At 39.8% G+C, this 18,741-nt stretch overlaps 2 protein-coding genes and 1 long non-coding RNA gene across 4 annotated transcripts in view; 1 reads left to right on the top strand and 2 right to left on the bottom strand.

Annotated features, from left to right (window-relative positions):
- The window catches only part of LOC139548974 (zinc finger protein 180-like), a 155,079-nt gene that overhangs the window by 3,737 nt on the left and 132,601 nt on the right, over window positions 1–18,741 (top strand). Inside the window, exon 3 of one of the 2 annotated variants that reach the window (XM_071358991.1) lies at window positions 2,416–4,837. The exons of the other annotated variant lie outside the window; for it this stretch is intronic. The gene's annotated coding sequence lies outside the window, so the exon portion shown is untranslated. Of the gene's footprint in view, window positions 1–2,415; window positions 4,838–18,741 lie in introns of those variants that run through there. 2 annotated transcript variants of the gene reach the window in all.
- Window positions 1–18,741, bottom strand: part of LOC139550495 (uncharacterized) — an 88,916-nt gene that overhangs the window by 19,321 nt on the left and 50,854 nt on the right. The gene's annotated exons all lie outside the window — the stretch shown is intronic.
- On the bottom strand, window positions 12,160–14,621 carry LOC139552272 (zinc finger protein ZFP2-like). The gene is made up of 2 exons (XM_071363830.1): window positions 14,469–14,621; window positions 12,160–13,421 (listed from the first exon to the last, which is right to left on the bottom strand). Exons 1-2 carry the CDS (start codon window positions 14,619–14,621, stop codon window positions 12,690–12,692), a joined length of 885 nt encoding a protein of 294 aa, XP_071219931.1. The 3' UTR covers window positions 12,160–12,689.

Below are 18,741 nucleotides of genomic sequence, written 5' to 3'. Positions count from 1 at the left end.
CAACACAGAGTTACACATGGAGTAAACAATAAACAAGTCAATAACATGGTAGAAAAAAGGAGAATCTATATACAATGTGTGCAAAAGGCATGAGGTAGGCAATAAATCGAATAATTACAATTTAGCAGATTAACACTGGAGTGATAAATCATCAGATGATCATGTGCAAGAAGAGATACTGGTGTGCAAAAGAGCAGAAAAGTAAATAAATAAAAGCAGTATGGGGGGTGAGGTAGGTAAATTGGGTGGGTAGTTTACAGATGGACTATGTACAGCTGCAGCGATCGGTTAGCTGCTCGGATAGCAGATTTTTAAAGTTGTTGAGGGAGATAAAAGTCTCCAACTTCAGAGATTTTTGCAATTCGTTCCAGTCGCAGGCAGCAGAGAACTGGAAGGAAAGGCGTCCAAATGAGGTTTTGGCTTTAGGGATGATCAGTGAGATACACCTGCTGGAGCGCGTGCTACGGGTGGGTGTAGCCATCGTGACCAGTGAACTGAGATAAGGCGGCACTTTACCTAGCATAGCCTTGTAGATGACCTGGAGCCAGTGGGTCTGACGACGAACATGTAGCGAGGGCCAGCCGACTAGGGCATACAGGTCGCAGTGGTGGGTCGTATAAGGTGCTTTAGTAACAAAACGAATGGCACTGTGATAAACTGCATCCAGTTTGCTGAGTAGAGTGTTGGAAGCTATTTTGTAGATGACATCGCCGAAGTCGAGGATCGGTAGGATAGTCAGTTTTACTAGGGTAAGTTTGGCGGCGTGAGTGAAGGAGGCTTTGTTGCGGAATAGAAAGCCGATTCTTGATTTGATTTTGGATTGGAGATGTTTGATATGAGTCTGGAAGGAGAGTTTGCAGTCTAGCCAGACACCTAGGTACTTATAGATGTCCACATATTCTAGTTCGGAACCGTCCAGGGTGGTGATGCTAGTCGGGCGTGCGGGTGCAGGCAGCGAACGGTTGAAAAGCATGCATTTGGTTTTACTAGCGTTTAAGAGCAGTTGGAGGCCACGGAAGGAGTGTTGTATGGCATTGAAGCTCGTTTGGAGGTTAGATAGCACAGTGTCCAAGGAAGGGCCGGAAGTATATAGAATGGTGTCGTCTGCGTAGAGGTGGATCAGGGAATCGCCCGCAGCAAGAGCAACATCATTGATGTATACAGAGAAAAACATAGTTGAAACATAGCCCAAAACTTGTGACAGCAAGATTGTATAAAATATTCTGGGCCCTCAGTTTCCTGGGACAGACACAGCTGTTGGCTATTTGTGCGAAGAATAAGAAGTAATCAGGTATTTTATGACATTTCCACTGGATCAGAGCATTACATTTTTCCCTTTTATGCCGAGTGGTTATTGAAAGGGCGAGAGCTGTTAATCTTTTATTAAATACTTTGAGGAACTATTGTCATTCGCAATTGATTTTGACTAGACTTTGTTTACTTGCTGTTTGAGGTGAAGAAAAAATGTATTTGAGAAGCTCCACAACTCATTAGTGGTGGTGCGTTAAGACAATAAGAAATACTATCAGTCATCCCCAAATGGGCACATTTATAGGCCTACATTTGTGTGCATGCCAGGTAGACTAGTCCTACTTCTATATGTGTAATCAGGTGTGCGTCCTTACTCAACATCGACAGGAGTGTTTCAAACAAAAGACAATTAATAAATTGACAAAACTGACGCATCTTGTAGGGTCAAGGTCTGGGTGGTCTGCCAGGGGCCGTTTCATTTAGTATCCGTTTGGTTCAGCATGGGGAATGATTTTATTTCCCCATAGTATGTTGTCCCGAAGTTGACTGACTGAAAGGGAGTGTAACTTTGATTATAATTACACTTCCCTGAAGGAGGGAAACGAGGTACAACACCTGTTTGTCCCCGCCCTTTCCTGGGTCTGTGAAGAGCGGTATTAAATTGAATATGACCTAATGTTCGTATTTCTGTGTTTATTACATTATAGTTAAGTCTATGATTTGATATTTGATAGAGCAGTCTAACTGCAGTCTAACTGCAGTCTAACTGAGCAGTCTAACTGGGCGGTGGTAGGCAGCAGCAGGCTCGTAAGCATTCATTCAAATAGCACTTCCCTGCGTTTGCCAGCAGCTCTTCGCAATTCTTGAAGCACAGCTCTGTTTATGACTTCAAGCCTATCAACTCCCAAGATTAGGCTGGCAATACCAAAGTGCCTATAAGAACATTCGGGGCGGCAGGTAGTTACCAATAATGTGAAAACAAGACAAAATATGACGATTGTTACTATCTTGACTGTCTTAATTGTCAAATTTAATAGACGTCAGTTGTTGTACAACGTCATGGGTACACTCTGGGCATCACCTTTTACCTCAAATAAACAGTGGATTTCTGCTGTTGTGGGCCTTTAACCATCTGTCTGACTTTGTCGTTCACACAGGTGAGAGACGGGACAATCGTGGATCCTCTGGGGAGCCTCAACAATATCATGATGCTGAAGAGGCAGAGAAGAGTCTCTCCACATCAGAACACCAGAAACACCAGCAGAGACCAACAGGGAAGAAATCTAACTGCTGCTCTGACTGTGGGAAAAGATTAAACTCTTCAGTAAAACTTAAAATACACCAGAGAACACACACAGGAGAGAAACCTTATAGCTGTGATCAATGTGGGAAGAGTTTTACTAGATCTGACTCTCTGACTATACACCAAAGAATACACACAGGAGAGAAATCGTAAAGCTGTGATCAATGTGGGAAGAGTTTTACTAGATCTGGCCATCTGACTTTACACCAGAGAACACACACTGGAGATAAACCTTATAGCTGTGATCAATGTGGGAAGAGTTTTACTAGATCTGACTCTCTGACTATACACCAAAGAATACACACAGGAGAGAAAACGTATAGCTTTGATCAATGTGGGAAGAGTTTTTGTCATTCTAGCTCTCTTACAGTGCACCAGAGAATACACACAGGAGAGAAACCTTACAAATGTGATCAATGTGGGAAGAGTTTTGGTCGATCTGGAGAGCTGACAGTGCACAAGAGAATACACACAGGAGAGAAACCTTACAGCTGTGATCAATGTGGGAAGAGTTTTACTACATCTGGCTCTCTGACTTTACACCAGAGAACACACACAGGAGAGAAATCTTATAGCTGTGGTCAATGTGGGAAGAGTTTTAGTACATCTAGCAATCTGACAGTGCACCAGAGATCACACACAGGAGAGAAATCTTATAGGTGTGACCAGAGCTAATCTGATAAAAGATCTCTGACTAAACATCAGAAAATAGATGAAGCAGTTGTTTCATGATGTCAATGAATTAATGTCACAATGTAGAATGTTTTAACATTGTAGAAGGAGTATTTTAATGATGTCACAATGTAGAACCCTAAATGTTTGTCCCCTGTTCTATTGATTTCAACATGATATGGATATTAGCCTCAGGGGGAAAATCCAGGCTCTGAATTGAAAGAGTACTATTTATGAGATTTAGTAAGTACACATTATTCCCAGATTCAGTGTGGTTTTTGAGCTGCTAGTTTTAACAGGACGTGCAACCTCACCTCCCTCCTGTCACACAAATGATTTTAGCATGATATCGATGAGTTATGACAAATTAGTGTTGCGTTCCTTTGTTTAGCGACCCCCTACATTTAAATGCATTCCAACATCACGTACAACCTGATTTCCCCCCTAATCGATATCAGTGATTTATTGCTACTTGTCAAAACAACACTATTTCTGGTGCTTGTGCAGTTTATAAGGAGCTTGTTTAAAAAAAATACAAGAAATATGATTATTGTGGCAGATGTTTGTGTAAATAGCACATGTTATGTTTAGGTTTTCAATTTATCCCAAACTGTTTCTGCATATTGGTTATTGATTTGGACACGTTAAAACTGTGTTTTGACATTGAGGCTATCCCACCTAGCACAATGTAATTGAAAAGACGTTGAAAATAAGACTATGCAATCAAAAAAAAAATGTATATATTTTTTATTATACCACGCCTTACCATTAAGTTAATTATTGACAATACATATTAACAAAGGGGTGTCCAATTGGTTTTGATCATTCATATTTACAATTCATGTAACTTTTAGTAATCATAATTATTTATGCAATCAACGGACAATTTTCGGGTATAATTATATTGACATTGTTGCCCTTCTTTTAGAATATCAGGGTTAATTCTCAGATGTGCCAACCCAAATGTACTAGAGCATGACATTGGGGACTGGGCCCCGATCCAACAACATGCCTATCGAGTGAACTCTGAAAAGAGAGAGAAGCTCCGCAGTGATTTGGAAAGTTACTATGGTTATTGCAGGAGTTTCCTCTTGAAATCAGACATGTCCATGGTAAGGACAACTTTGTTGCTGATTGTTTCAAGGGTGGGCAGTCATAGTTTTGCGTTTAGCCATTGCGTTGCCATGGATCACAATTTATTTTGACTGCACGGTTTTCCGTATTGGAGATGAGTTTTGTTTGGGCTCGTTCCAAGGGGACGAGAGTTCTAGAAGCTAGTGAGTTTTAGGATTCTATAGAATGAAAAAGGAGAAAAAAATAATACGATTGTATATTATTATTTAGAAATACGTGTTTTTTCTTGTTTTTAATTGTTGACAGCCAGTAGACACTATGTTTATATTGTAGAAGGTGAAGCATTGTAGTTGATTATAATGTGAAATGGAAGTTGTTTTCTGTTGGTGGTGAGCAAACTTGTCCAACAAAAATTATAGGATTTATTTGTTGTCTTAAGGGGAAAGGTGTTCCAGGCTTTTGTTTTTCCATTTATGTTTTGAGGTTGGACTTTAGCACGTATAGCTCGTTAACACGTATAGCTCGTTAGCACGTATAGCTCGTTAGCACGTATAAAAAAAACACCAGTTCTTTTGTTTGCCTCTTCTTGGGCAGATTTAATGGGTCTCATGGTGGGTGACTTTTGTGTCCCAGTTGTTGTTACTAGTCAACTTTCAGTGTACACTGAGAACAAAACTGCAACATTATGTTATAATGCTTTTATTGGATCAAATGGTTGTTTTATGCAACAGAATAGAGGTTTCTTAGAACTATTGTGTCTGTGTGTTCTACTGAGGACGGGCCTCTGGGAGAACACACTGACAGGACATTTACAATGTCTTTTGGGTGATAAAACCTAAAGAGACCGCATTCCAGAGCATGAGTTAATGTTTCTGTTCTATACGGTACCAGGGAGAGATGACCCCAGGGCCAGACCCTGGTCTCTACACAAAGAGTACTGTTTTTACAGCAGATACTGTCTGCTGAGAATTATAAGTATCTCTCATACAAATCTTAACCTTGTGACCCATTCTATACATCTGTTGTTCGTCATGTAGGTTGATAGGGGTGTATCTTGGCTATAAAAGACCTTTGTACTTTTGTCTCGTGGCTCTCAATGAATCATCTGGGGGTGATTCGTCAACCAGCCATCATTATCGTAGAGCACTCAATTGATTCACTTTATATGTGTGCATTGTATTGATCTGCTCCCTTATTATAAAGTGAATAAAGGTTTAGTTTAAGAATAATTCTGACTTGTGTGATAAGTTTCTCTCCTCATTTGATATTAAAGAAATTAACAACCACATTTGGTGATGGGGATGTGAATCTTCACTTGGTGACCGCTTCTGACGACCTGGGTAAATCGTGCACTTGGGATCTCAGGGAAACCACACTTCGGGAATGGAGCAGATGGACCCACCTTTGATCTGAGAGGCAGCGAGCCGAGTGGATACCACATCTCGAACGTAGTTTTAAAAAAAGAATGAGGTGAGCAAAACAAGTGGAGTTTTTATAAAAGCTTTGTAGGCTCTGAGTGTGTATTCCTGTGTGAGGGGGGCTCCTTGGAGGTGTAAACAGCCGAGTCAGCTATCTGTGTGAACTGGATGAAAACTAGAATCTGTGTTTACTAAGACCATGTATGATATAGTATAAGCTAGTAAGGTGCACCTGTAATTATTTTAAACCTGGACCCCATTTTAGAAGTATTGAAAAATGTAAATGTATTAGTTACATTTAAAAAGTTAGTTACAGTTAAATTATCCTAGGAACTAACCATGAGACAGAAATGAGAAAATATTCCTGTAGGTTAAAATATTGTTGAAAAACAACTAATTGATTAGCTATGTTTGGGAAGAGCATTGTGTGACTGCAATATGAGAGTTGTGATTGTGTAAGATTATACGTCACACTGACAGAATCACCTGAAAGACGCACATCGCCATCTGTTGACGGAAGTTGGTATCGCAGTTGAGAAAATACTTTCAGACAAAAAGCTAAATAGCGACTGCATCTAAAAACCAACGACTCGCTTTGAAAACGGGCGATGTGGAATCAGAAACATTTATTATAGTGTAAAAATGTACTACAAAGTACATAACTTTGGTCATACCCACTCAGCCCGTGACGTCCAAGGACGTTGAATTATGGGCCATATCCGGTCTGTCTGTTGTGGCCGCTATTTCGCCCCAAAATAGTCATCCCAAATTGGGCTGTGTATAACTATGTAAATGTCTCTCGGACAAGGTGAGTTTTATCAATATACACTCTAAAAAGTAGGGGTTCTTCAAATTGAAACTGTGGGGGAACCCCTAAAAGTTATTTGAAGAGACTTTTGTGGGGGAACCCCTATAAGTTATTTGAAGAACCCCTTATCATGGTTCCTCAAAGAATCTTTTGGGGTTCATTTTTGAACTCCCTGTCCACCCTCCCTGCATTACAAAAAACATATTTTAATAACCATTTTTTCCCTGTCCACCCTCCATTCAATTTTTTTGGGGGGGGGAATAATAATAACAATATTGATTTAAATAATTAATTGTTTAATTAGTGACACCACAAATGTGAATTAATATTTACAAAACAATTTACAAAAAAAAACCACATTACAAAATTGCAACATTTCTGCAGACATGTCAGACCATAATCAATAATCCATTTACTTTGTATAGTGCTTCTTTCTTGTTTATGAAGAAACAGATGATTGGTGCATAGGAATAAGAGCAAATACCTCTTCTGTATTGTCCTTCAGGGACTGTCAAAAAAGCAGGATGATGTCCTCACCCCTGCCTCGCCTCTCTACCTCTGATAGTCCTTCAATTCTATTTTTGTCTATATCCATTCCATGGACTTGATTCATTTCTGAGAAGATCTGAAAAGATAATTTGCACACATTTGTATGCTAATAGATGTCAGTTTGTATTGACTGCTATGTAGGTTAAATGTACACTTCAAATGCAGCTGTCCTACAACATATCTGTACCTTCTCATTGATCCCAATTGCATTGTGTCCATGTTCTGTCCTATAAGAATTTCAAAGGAAGAGAAAATGTGTCAAAGAATAGTCTTACAAGTATCAATATATACATTTATATATATTTAAAAAATATTGAAAGATAAATGGCATCGACATACAATTTCATGCGAAATAGAAGAACATATTGGAGAAAGCACTAGCCAATACAGTACTGCCATACAGTAACAGTACTGCCATACAGGCCTAATATCACATTTCAAGATATCTTTGTACACAAATTGTTCAATATTTTCTCAGGCTGACTTGAAAGATTATACGCAACATTTTGCTGCGTGGCAATACTGTGTTTGGATTCTGAAGGGCATTTATACAAAAGAGGTAGTCTAGACACTGTATTAATACCATTATGCATTTGAATCCCATCTACAGCTTCCATCTAAGCTATTAATTTCCCTCCACAAGGGGGCGTACATGTACCGTTTCCAAAATGGAATAGTATTGTCCATGTAACGTTTCCAAAATGGGATAGTATTGTCCATGTAACGTTTCCAAAATGGGATAGTATTGTCCATGTAACGTTTCCAAAATGGGATAGTATTGTCCATGTAACGTTACCAAAATGGGATAGTATTGTCCATGTAACGTCTCCAAAATGGGATAGTATTGTCCATGTAACGTTTCCAAAATGGGATAGTATTGTCCATGTAACGTTATGCCCCCTTGTGAGTTAATAGTATTGCATGCTGTAGCAGGCTATATAAAGAGGAAGACCTCCATTGACGATTCAGTTCGTTGTAACATCTCGTCGGGACAGGTCACCGTCCTTAGTTAGTTAGTTAACGTTAGCTAGTTCATTATCACAAAAGTGAGAACTGCTCTAGATTGGAAACTTACGTTAATGAGTGTAAAGCCATGTTGGCTTTATGGAAACGATATACGATATATGGGAAATAATATAGTTCAGGAAATAATCCAAACCTAGTTGTGCCTAGTTAGGACATAACGTTAGCTAGCTAGATAACGGTACTGCACTGTAGCTCATACAACGCCGACGGTCAAACCCGGCTTTCTAATATTTACGGTAATTAGCTATAGTAACGTTATGGAAGCTATTCACAGAAAATCATCATTGTCTTCGTTATTCATTATTAGTATGTTATATTATTATAATAAATTATTTCGAGACATATTCAGAGCCAAACATCAACCCAACTTAACCTTTTTAACTTGTTGTCGCATTCAAACTTGTCACCATCGTTTTCAGTTGTAATTGCGAAGTTCCCGGAAGAAGTCCAGCAACAACGGAGGTTCCTCGATGAACCCACCTTCTAACAAGTTCTTTGAAGAACCTTTTGGGGCTGTTTTTCATTGACCAAGAACCCTACGGTTCTTAGGGGATCTGAGAACAACTCCAGTTGAACCCTTCATTTTTAGAGTTGTAGTCGGCTCTATTTACTCTCAGATTCAAAACATGCTGATTAGCATCAACGATCAAGTCAGCTGCTGCTGCTCCAATACAGTATGAGGTGAGACTGTGAACTGATGTTGAACCGGGCAGTCAGCTGCTGCTGCTCCAATACAGTATATATATAATATACCCCTCAATAGTGAGGGGTGTGTCATAATGATTAAGTTAATAAAAATGTATTAGTGAAACTGTTAAAAAATAGTATATGGCAAATTAAATATATTACGCTATTGTTATCATATAGAAACATCATGGAATATTGTACATCATATTAGCATCAACATACATTATTGTTTCATTCAATTTCACATAATAAGGATATTTCATATTTTCAAGTTCAGAAATCAGAACCCATCACCTGCTATGTAAAAGAGACTGAAGAAGGCACAATGGTCAATACCTACCCTAACCCCTAACCATAACCCCTAACCTTAACCATTTTAAATGTCAACTTCAATGGGCTAGGGACATCCCAAGGATGTATCTCTACCTGAAAATTGACTAGTAACAACAACTGGGACCGAAAAAGACACCCACCATGAGACCCACTAAATCTGCCCAAGAAGAGGCAAGCAAAAGAAAAACCCACAACAAACTTAAAGACAGGAACCAAAAAGGTGAATTTCAGATGTTCACTGCTTGTATTGATGAAGGAGTGGAATTGATGAAGTTCCTCTGCTGTCCCCTGGAATAGAAAGAACACGTCATCAATGTAGACTTTTACAGAGCCTGATGAGGTGCTAGAATGGATTGTTAGGGCTGACAATCACATTCTTCTCTAACAACCCCACATACAGATAGGGATAATTAGATGCTATTTTTTAAACTACAATGACCATAATGACCTGAGCGCCTACTTGTCTTTGTGTTTCTTTTACACCTGCTACGTAAAAGAGACGGAAGAATGCACAATGGTCAATGTTATCTGATATCCTTGGGACATCCCTAGCCTAAACCCTAACCTTAACCATTTTAAATGTCAACTTCAATGGGCTAGGGACGTCCCAAGGATGTATCGCTACCTGAAAATACACAATCAAAGTGATTGATAGTTGGGATTCAGCAGTCATAAAGCCTTATTTACTTTAATGAACTACTATAATAGTGATTTTGTCAGACAGCAGCTCTACACTTTATTGACTGACTGATCCATTCATCCTTCCATCCCTCCTCAGCCTTCCTCTCCTCTGAAGACCCAGTGAGGGTGGAGCTCAGTCAGAGAGCTGTTGAGGGACTGGTTAGGAAGAACACTTCTACAGCCAGAGAGGTGAGAGGTCACACATGGTTTAGATGGTAAATATTTTTGTCCCCTTAGTGGTTCATCACGTAAGCAAAAGGGAATATGTTCCATCATCTGTGTTTATTTACATTAGTGCAAATTGTCCACTGATATTGGTGTAATTTCTCACCCCTTTTCGCTGTATGAAAGTTAATTTCCCCCCAGGCACACACATTTGTTCTTTGATATTATGAAGGTAATTTGTGTCAAATGTACTTTTCCCCACTCATTCACCCCATCTCTTCACATTGCTTATTTATATTCAGTGGCCTGACTGCATCCAGACTATGTCAAAGGCCCATCCTGGTAGATCTGAACCGAATGCAGCTTGGAGTGATCAGATGACAGAAGTCACATTTAGGTGCCAGGTGTAACTGAGGCTATAGATGCTCCACATCCATTACTTTGAGTGTTTTATATAATATGACTAAATGTGTTTCTTTCTGTGTTGCAGGGGCAGTCAAGAAATGGAACAGCAAGGCCACAGAACATGACATAAGCAGAGCTGTGGGAGACCACCTCAAGCCCCTGGTAAAGCCGGGGGTGGTGTTTACCACTCCACCACGCCTTCAGCAGGCTGGAAAAGTGGGATTGATACTGATTTTCATACTAAGATGGACCAAGAGTCTGTTGATTGGTCAGTCATTGGGTTCATTTGTTGAAATCAAATCAAGCTTTATTTATACAGCACATTTCAGACATGGATGCAACACAATGGCTTCACAGGAGAAAACAATGAAAATATACAGAAATATTTAGTACACAAAAATAACAGCATAGAAAAAACAGAAGATTAACAACTGAAAGACCAATGAGCATTCTAAGGAAATGCCATTGATTAAAACACTAATTGGATGAAATATCCAACCCAAAATATAAGCTTGTTTTTTTTAGGAGTGGTTCTGATAGACACTATGGGGGTGTCCACTGAAAGTTGACTCGTAACAACAACTGGGACCTAAAAGACACCCACCATGAGACCCACTAAATCTGCCCAAGAAGAGGCAAACTAAAGAAAATCCCACACCAAACTTACAGACAGGAAGCAAACCAAAAAGGTGGAGCAACTAAAGGTGTTGACTCTCCACATCTATCAAGACAACAGGAACACTGGGCCAGACACTCTTAAATAGAACCTGGACCAGCTCAGGTGAAACACCTTCCCACTAACGAGATGGACAAGCCAGCACAGGTGTAACACATACTGACTAACGAGGTGACACCAATCAGTGCATTCTACGTGCTAACGCGCTATAAGTGCTAACGAGCTATACGAGCTAAAGTCCAACCTCAAAACATACATGGAAAAACCAAAGCCTGTAACACCTTACCCCTTAAGACAAATATCCTATTTTTTGTTGGACAACTTTGCTCACCCCCAACAGAAAACTTCCATTTCACATAATCAACCACAATACTTCTACAATATAAACCTAGTGTCTGCTGGCTGTCAACATTTAAAAACAAGAAAAAACAAGTATTTCTAAATAATAATATACAATCGTATTATTTTTTAAATCCTTTTTCTTTCAATAGAATCCTAAAACCCACTCGCTTCTAGAACTCTCGTCCCCTTGGAAACCAAGCCCAAACAAAACGCGTCTCCAATACGGAAAAACGTGCAGTCAAAATAAATTGTGATCCATGGCAACGCACTGGCTAAACGCAAAACTTGTTGACTGCCCACCCTGGAGAAAATCAGCAACCAACTCCTGCAATATCCGTAGTAACTTTCCACCTTACTTCTCTCTCTCTTTTCAGGGTTCACTCGATAGGCATGTTGTTGGATCGGGCCCAGTCCCCAATGTCATGCATTTGGGTTAGCACATCTGAGAATGAACCCTGATATTCTAAAAGCAGGGCAACATTGTCAATATAATTGTACCGAAAAATGGTCAGCTGGTTGCATAAATAATTATGATTACTAAATGTTACATGAATTGTAAATATGAAAATCAAAACCAAATGTTCACCCCTTTGTTTTATCTATTGGCAATATTTCACTTAAGGGTGAGGCATGGAATAATAAAACATGTATCTTTTGTCAGGCTGAATGTTTGAAGAATGAGAAGTTGATTTGAGTCATGCTTCTTCAGTAGTGCAATAAAGACAATTAGCATTTGAATGTTGTCAAGAAATACTGGAGTGATGTCAGATTGTTAATAAAATTGATTATAGACCAATTTATTATACTGCTTTCATGTGTGTATATACACAAACATCTGCAACAATTAAGATATTACATGTATTTTTTTAAACAAGCAGCTTTTTCAACTTGTAGAAAACAGCTAGCTACATTTTGAAGTGCTGCATTTTGATTAAAGTGGGTCACCAACGCAGTAAGTGTAACACAGCTCTTTTTTTGTTAGTCACTTTTTGTTAAATAATACTCTTTCAATTCAGAGCCTGGATTTTCCCCTGATGCTAATATCCATATCACGCTGCAATCAATTGAACAGGGCAAAGGATAAGGTAGAACATCATTAAAATACTCCTACTACAATGTTAAAACATTCTACATTGTGACATCATTAAAATACTCCATCTACAATGTTAAAACATTCTACATTGTGACATCATTAAAATACTCCTTCTACAAAGTTAAAACATTCTACATTGTGACATCATTAAAATACTCCTACTACAATGTTAAAACATTCTACATTGTGACATTATTTCATTGATATCATGAAACAACTCCTTCATGTATTTTCTGATGTTTGATCAGAGATCTTTTACTAGAGTATCTCTTGTCACATTGATTACAGCTATGAGGTTTCTCTCCTGTGTGTGTTCTCTGGTGTCGAATCAGATGGCTTGATGTAGTAAAACTCTTCCCACATTGATCACAGCTACAAGGTTTCTCTCCTGTGTGTGTTCTCTGGTGTGTAGTCAGAGAGCTTGATGTAGTAAAACTCATCCCACATTGATCACAGCTATAAGGTTTCTCTCCTGTGTGTGTTCTCTGGTGTATAGTCAGATTCCTAGATGAAACAAAACTCTTCCCACATTGATTACAGCTATGAGGTTTCTCTCCTGTGTGTGTTCTCTGGTGTGAAGTCAGAGAGCTAGATATAGTAAAACTCTTCCCACATTGATCACAGCTATAAGGTTTCTCTCCTGTGTGTGTTCTTTGGTGTGAAGTAAGAGAGCTAGATATAGTAAAACTCTTCCCACATTGATCACAGCTATAAGGTTTCTCTCCTGTGTGTATTCTCTGGTGTATTTTAAGTTCTGATGGAGATGTGCAACCTTTCCCACAGTCAGAGCAGCAATGAGATTTCTTCCCTGTGGTTAAATGTTCTCTGCTGGTGTTTCGACGTGGAGAGACTCTTCTCTGCCTCGTCAGCATCATGAGGTTGTTGAGGCTCCCCAGAGGAGAGCCTGGTCCAGGTTCCACGATAGTCACATCTCTCTCCTGTGTGAACAACAAGTCAGACAGATGGTTTAAGGCCCACAACAGCAGAAATCCACTGTAAAAGGTGATGTGTAGCCATGATGTTGTACAAACAATGACGTCTGTAATGAATTATTTGACATTTGTCTTAAGATTGTCAAGTGAACAACAATAGTCATATAACGTGTAAGGTAACTTATTTGAAAAGTCAATACTTTATTGCATTGCTCAACATTTGTCATAATTATTTAAAGCAGTTCATTTGTATCCGCTCTCTCGTTGGACTTCGGCTGCATATTTTCCGCCATTTTCTTCAAATCTGAAAACGTTGAAGCCACGCCCATTTCCTGAAGAATTGCATTATGTGCCCTAAAGTACTGCGTGTATACATCATTTTTTGGCGAATTTAGTACGACATCCGGGAACTTTTGGCATACTAACTATATCATACTATGACCAATAAGCATACGATATATTCAATTTACTTCACAAATAGTACGTTTAGTATGAGTATTCTAACACAGCTCAGGACTCTGGGCAGCCATTTTGTTTGTTTAAAAACTAGGTTGTCCCTTTAAAAAAGCGACACAACAATCAATCAACCAACCAATCTGCAGTTCAACCAATAACAAAGCTGTAATTCCACCACTGTTTTGGTAATACGATGATGGATGGGGCTGGAGAAATGTAACTAGTCTCAAATTCATAGACAGACCTATGGATGAAAGGACTGACCATCCATGGTATCAACATTATAGTTTTAACCATGTTGAGGCTATACAGTGTTGATTTACATTGTTTCTAAACATTGGAGTAAAAAAAGCTTATTTGGGGTTCTGATGGGGTACAACAGTTGAACTAAGCTCATGAGGCATGTGTTATATTCTTCAAGAATCAATGACTATAAATATATAATATATATATATAAATACATAATTTTAATGTCAAAATATGGATGTAGCAATTGCAGATTTCTGCTTTTACACCAAGCATCAGTTCAACAACCACAGAGTTTGTGCTTCTGTTAAGACAGTACTTACATTCATCGGCAGTCTCCTCTTCTTTCACTGAAACTTCGTCATCCTCCTCTTTCACTCTGAACGCGTCTTCCTCTTCTTTAACTGAAACGTCTTTCTCTTCTTCTTTCAGGGTAACAGGCTCCTCTTCTACTTGTTTTTGTATTGTAATAGCCACCTCTTTTGCGAGAGCTTCTTTCTCCATCCAGCAGACCTTCTCTTCTTCAACAGGAACGGAGTTAAGTTTGAGACTGGAGCTATGAGGCCTGTACTGAAGTCGCTAAGCGGTATTATTCAAAGCAGTGTCAATTTATCAGCAGCACGTGATCAATGACGTCTGAAGAATCATTTCGTCGAACACCTGATTGGTTTGGCAATGGGCTCGTTCGACATTGCAGCCGACAGTGCAGGTGGCTGCTGACTGCTGACTGACTAATTTACAAATCACCTTGCATCATAAATAACTACTCATTATTATTTATAAATCAGTCAGCCAGTCACCGTTTTACCCACAACGCAGCATGGATTTGATGCTCTCGAACACGGCCAGTGGTTTAATATATGACGTAATGGATACGCTGCTATGGCGTGTGACTTCATCTATAAAATGTGGCTGTTCTAAATTCTGTGTCGCTCAAAGCATTGAGTAATGAAACTATTTTTGACACAATTGGCTGGAAAGAGCCAATGATTCAGGAAGCTTTGTTTCCCCATCACTACTTTTCAGCATGTTTTTTGTGAATTAGACTACGGGAGTTTTGTAACTTTTTCCACCTTGGCTTACTGTTAGTTGGGTTCTGATTGGTCTCCGGTAGTTGGTCTCGCTGACCATAACCGTACTAGTTGGCTACGCTGGTTAGGCTAATAGCTAGTTGGCTAAATAGCTAACGTTAGCTAGTTGGCTAAGATAACTGCATATAGCTAACGTTAGCTGGCTGGCTAAGATAACTGCATATATCTAACGTTAGCTGGTTGGCTAAGATAACTGCATATAGTTAACGTTAGCTGGTTGGCTAAGATAACTGCATATAGCTAATGTTAGCTGGCTGGCTAAGATAACTACATATAGCTAATGTTAGCTGGCTGGCTAAGATAACTGAATATAGCTAATGTTAGCTGGCTGGCTAAGATAACTGCAAATAGCTAACGTTAGCTGGTTGGCTAAGATAACTGCATATAGCTAATGTTAGCTGGCTGGCTAAGATAACTGCATATAGCTAATGTTAGCTGGCTGGCTAAGATAACTGCATATAGCTAATGTTAGCTGGCTGGCTAAGATAACTGCATATAGCTAACGTTAGCTGGCTGGCTAAGATAACTACATATAGCTAATGTAAGCTGGCTGGCTAAGATAACTACATATAGCTAATGTAAGCTGGCTGGCTAAGATAACTGCATATAGCTAATGTTAGCTGGCTGGCTAAGATAACTGCATATAGCTAATGTTAGCTGGCTGGCTAAGATAACTACATATAGCTAATGTAAGCTGCCTTGCTAAGACAACTGAATATAGCTAATGTTAGCTGGCTGGCTAAGATAACTGCATATAGCTAACGTTAGCTGGCTGGTTAAGATAACTGCATATAGCTAATGTTAGCTGGCTGGCTAAGATAACTGCATATAGCTAATGTTAGCTGGCTGGTTAAGATAACTGCATATAGCTAATGTTAGCTGGCTGGTTAAGATAACTGCATATAGCTAATGTTAGCTGGCTGGCTAAGATAACTGCATATAGCTAATGTTAGCTGGCTGGCTAAGATAACTGCATATAGCTAACGATAGCTGGCTGGCTAAGATAACTGCTTATAGCTAACATTCTTTGATATTTGGTTAGATGGCGTTCTGTATTTCCAAAACGTTGGTTTACTTTAATCACTCAAGTCATGAGTGCAAATTATTGGTTTAATTTAAAGTTATACATTTTAAGTTATTTCTGTTGTAGTATACATCATAGGGAATAGGCTGGTCCTCCATATTACTTCACACCTGACTTTGGCATTCTTCTAAATTCTGATTGGTTTAATGTAATAACTCCAAAAATAGAACTGTGAGGTGTTATTTTGCATTGGAAATGTTTTGATATTTTATAAACAATAAAAAACATACACATACAAACAACATCATAGAAACATTAACTACATCACACCTGCCCAGACCCACTAGAACACACCTCCATCTCCATTAACTACATCACACCTGCCCAGACCCACTAGAACACACCTCCATCTCCATTAACTACATCACACCTGCCCAGACCCACTAGAACACACCTCCATCTCCATTAACTACATCACACCTGCCCAGACCCACTAGAACACACCTCCATCTCCATTAACTACATCACACCTGCCCAGACCCACTAGAACACACCTCCATCTCCATTAACTACATCACACCTGCCCAGACCCACTAGAACACACCTCCATCTACATTAACTTCATCACACCTGCCCAGGCCCACTAGAACACACCTCCGTCTCCATTAACTACATCACACCTGTCCAGACCCACTAGAACACACCCCCATCGTCATTAACTACATCACACCTGCCCAGACCCACTAGAACACACCTCCATCTCCATTAACTACATCACACCTGCCCAGACCCACTAGAACACACCTCCATTTCCATTAACTACATCACACCTGTCCAGACCCACTAGAACACACCTCCATCTCCATGAACTACATTACACCTGCCCAGACCCACTAGAACACACCTCCATCTCCATTAACTACATCACACCTGCCCAGACCCACTAGAACACACCTCCATCTCCATTAACTACATCACACCTGCCCAGACCCACTGGAACACACCTCCATCTCCATTAACTACATCACACCTGCCCAGACCCACTAGAACACACCTCCATCTCCATTAACTACATCACACCTGTCCAGACCCACTAGAACACAGCCAGCGCATTCATCAGCACCATTTTATTTCTCTCCGTTGCACACTTTCACTTTCAACTTTTAGATAATAAAGCATTGTACCTTTCTATTGAATTAACAACAGAGGATTGGTTGATTTCCAGGTTTAATTAAGTATAATATTTAAGATGATTGATGAGAAAAGTATCGTCCAACTCTGGGGTATCTCACTGCACCCTCAAATGCCATGTTTTTAAATATACAGACAGACAGATTAAAAGTAATTTTACATTGTATAACTACTTCTGACAGCCAACTTTCTAACTCCGCCCATAACTTTATGACATCATAACATTCCCAGAAGGATTATTGAGTCATTGTTAGTTTTACACTGAAGACATGACTCTGCCGTTGTGCTGTAGAATTTGTGAATTTTGTCTCTTGTATAATAAGGGACTATCATTTGTCCCAACATCACAGGCCACAGACTTTGATGCAGTTAAAGACTTCCAAAAGTGTTTCTGCAGTTTAAGATCAACTGAGTTTTTGAAATGGGGTTTCTCCCTGTGCACATGCCAATGTTAATCCTTTGAACGAGACAAGTTACCAGACAGGACTTTTTGCTAATGTTCTTCCCATTAATAACCTGAATGACAATTAACTTGTGGGCGGTGGTGGTGATGACGTCCTATTGGATGACGTCGTCCATCGGGATTCCCCCAAAAAGAAGACGCTCTGGATTGATCACTGGAGTCAGATGTGAAGGAGGAGGTTGATCATCAGGAGTCAGATGTGAAGGAGGAGGTTGATCATCAGGAGTCAGACGTGAAGGAGGAGGTTGATCATCAGGAGTCAGATGTGAAGGAGGAGGTTGATCATCAGGAGTCAGACGTGAAGGAGGAAGTTGATCATCAGGAGTCAGATGTGAAGGAGGAGGTTGACTATCAGGAGTCAGATGTGAAGGAGGAGGTTGATCATGAGGAGTCAGATGTGAAGGAGGAGGTTGATCATCAGGAGTCAGATGTGAAGGAGGAGGTTGATCATCAGGAGTCAGATGTGAAGGAGGAGGTTGATCATCAGGAGTCAGATGTGAAGGAGGAGGTTGATCATCAGGAGTCAGACGTGAAGGAGGAGGTTGATCATCAGGAGTCAGATGTGAAGGAGGAGGTTGACTATCAGGAGTCAGATGTGAAGGAGGAGGTTGATCATCAGGAGTCAGATGTGAAGGAGGAGGTTGATCATCAGGAGTCAGATGTGAAGGAGGAGGTTGATCATCAGGAGTCAGATGTGAAGGAGGAGGTTGATCATCAGGAGTCAGATGTGAAGGAGGAGGTTGATCATCAGGAGTCAGATGTGAAGGAGGAGGTTGATCATCAGTGAACCTCTAGGATTGTGGCTGGGCTGGTGTTTCCACTTCCAGCTTGGTCATATATTTTGATACATTGAAT

Source organism: Salvelinus alpinus, chromosome 2 (genome assembly GCF_045679555.1).
Source record: "Salvelinus alpinus chromosome 2, SLU_Salpinus.1, whole genome shotgun sequence".
Lineage (NCBI taxonomy): Eukaryota > Metazoa > Chordata > Actinopteri > Salmoniformes > Salmonidae > Salvelinus > Salvelinus alpinus.
Note: the sequence above shows the minus strand (reverse complement) of the source record. Positions and strands in the feature narration are given on the sequence as shown.

Excerpts from the sequence above, each read along its gene's own strand:
- LOC139552272 (XM_071363830.1), bottom strand. The coding sequence starts at position 14,621 with ATGGAGAAAGAAGCTCTCGCAAAAGAGGTGGCTATTACAATACAAAAA. Across the intron at positions 13,422-14,468 it reads AGGAGGATGACGAAGTTTCA|GAGAGAGATGTGACTATCGT; the intron begins GTGAAAGAAGAG and ends TTGTTCACACAG.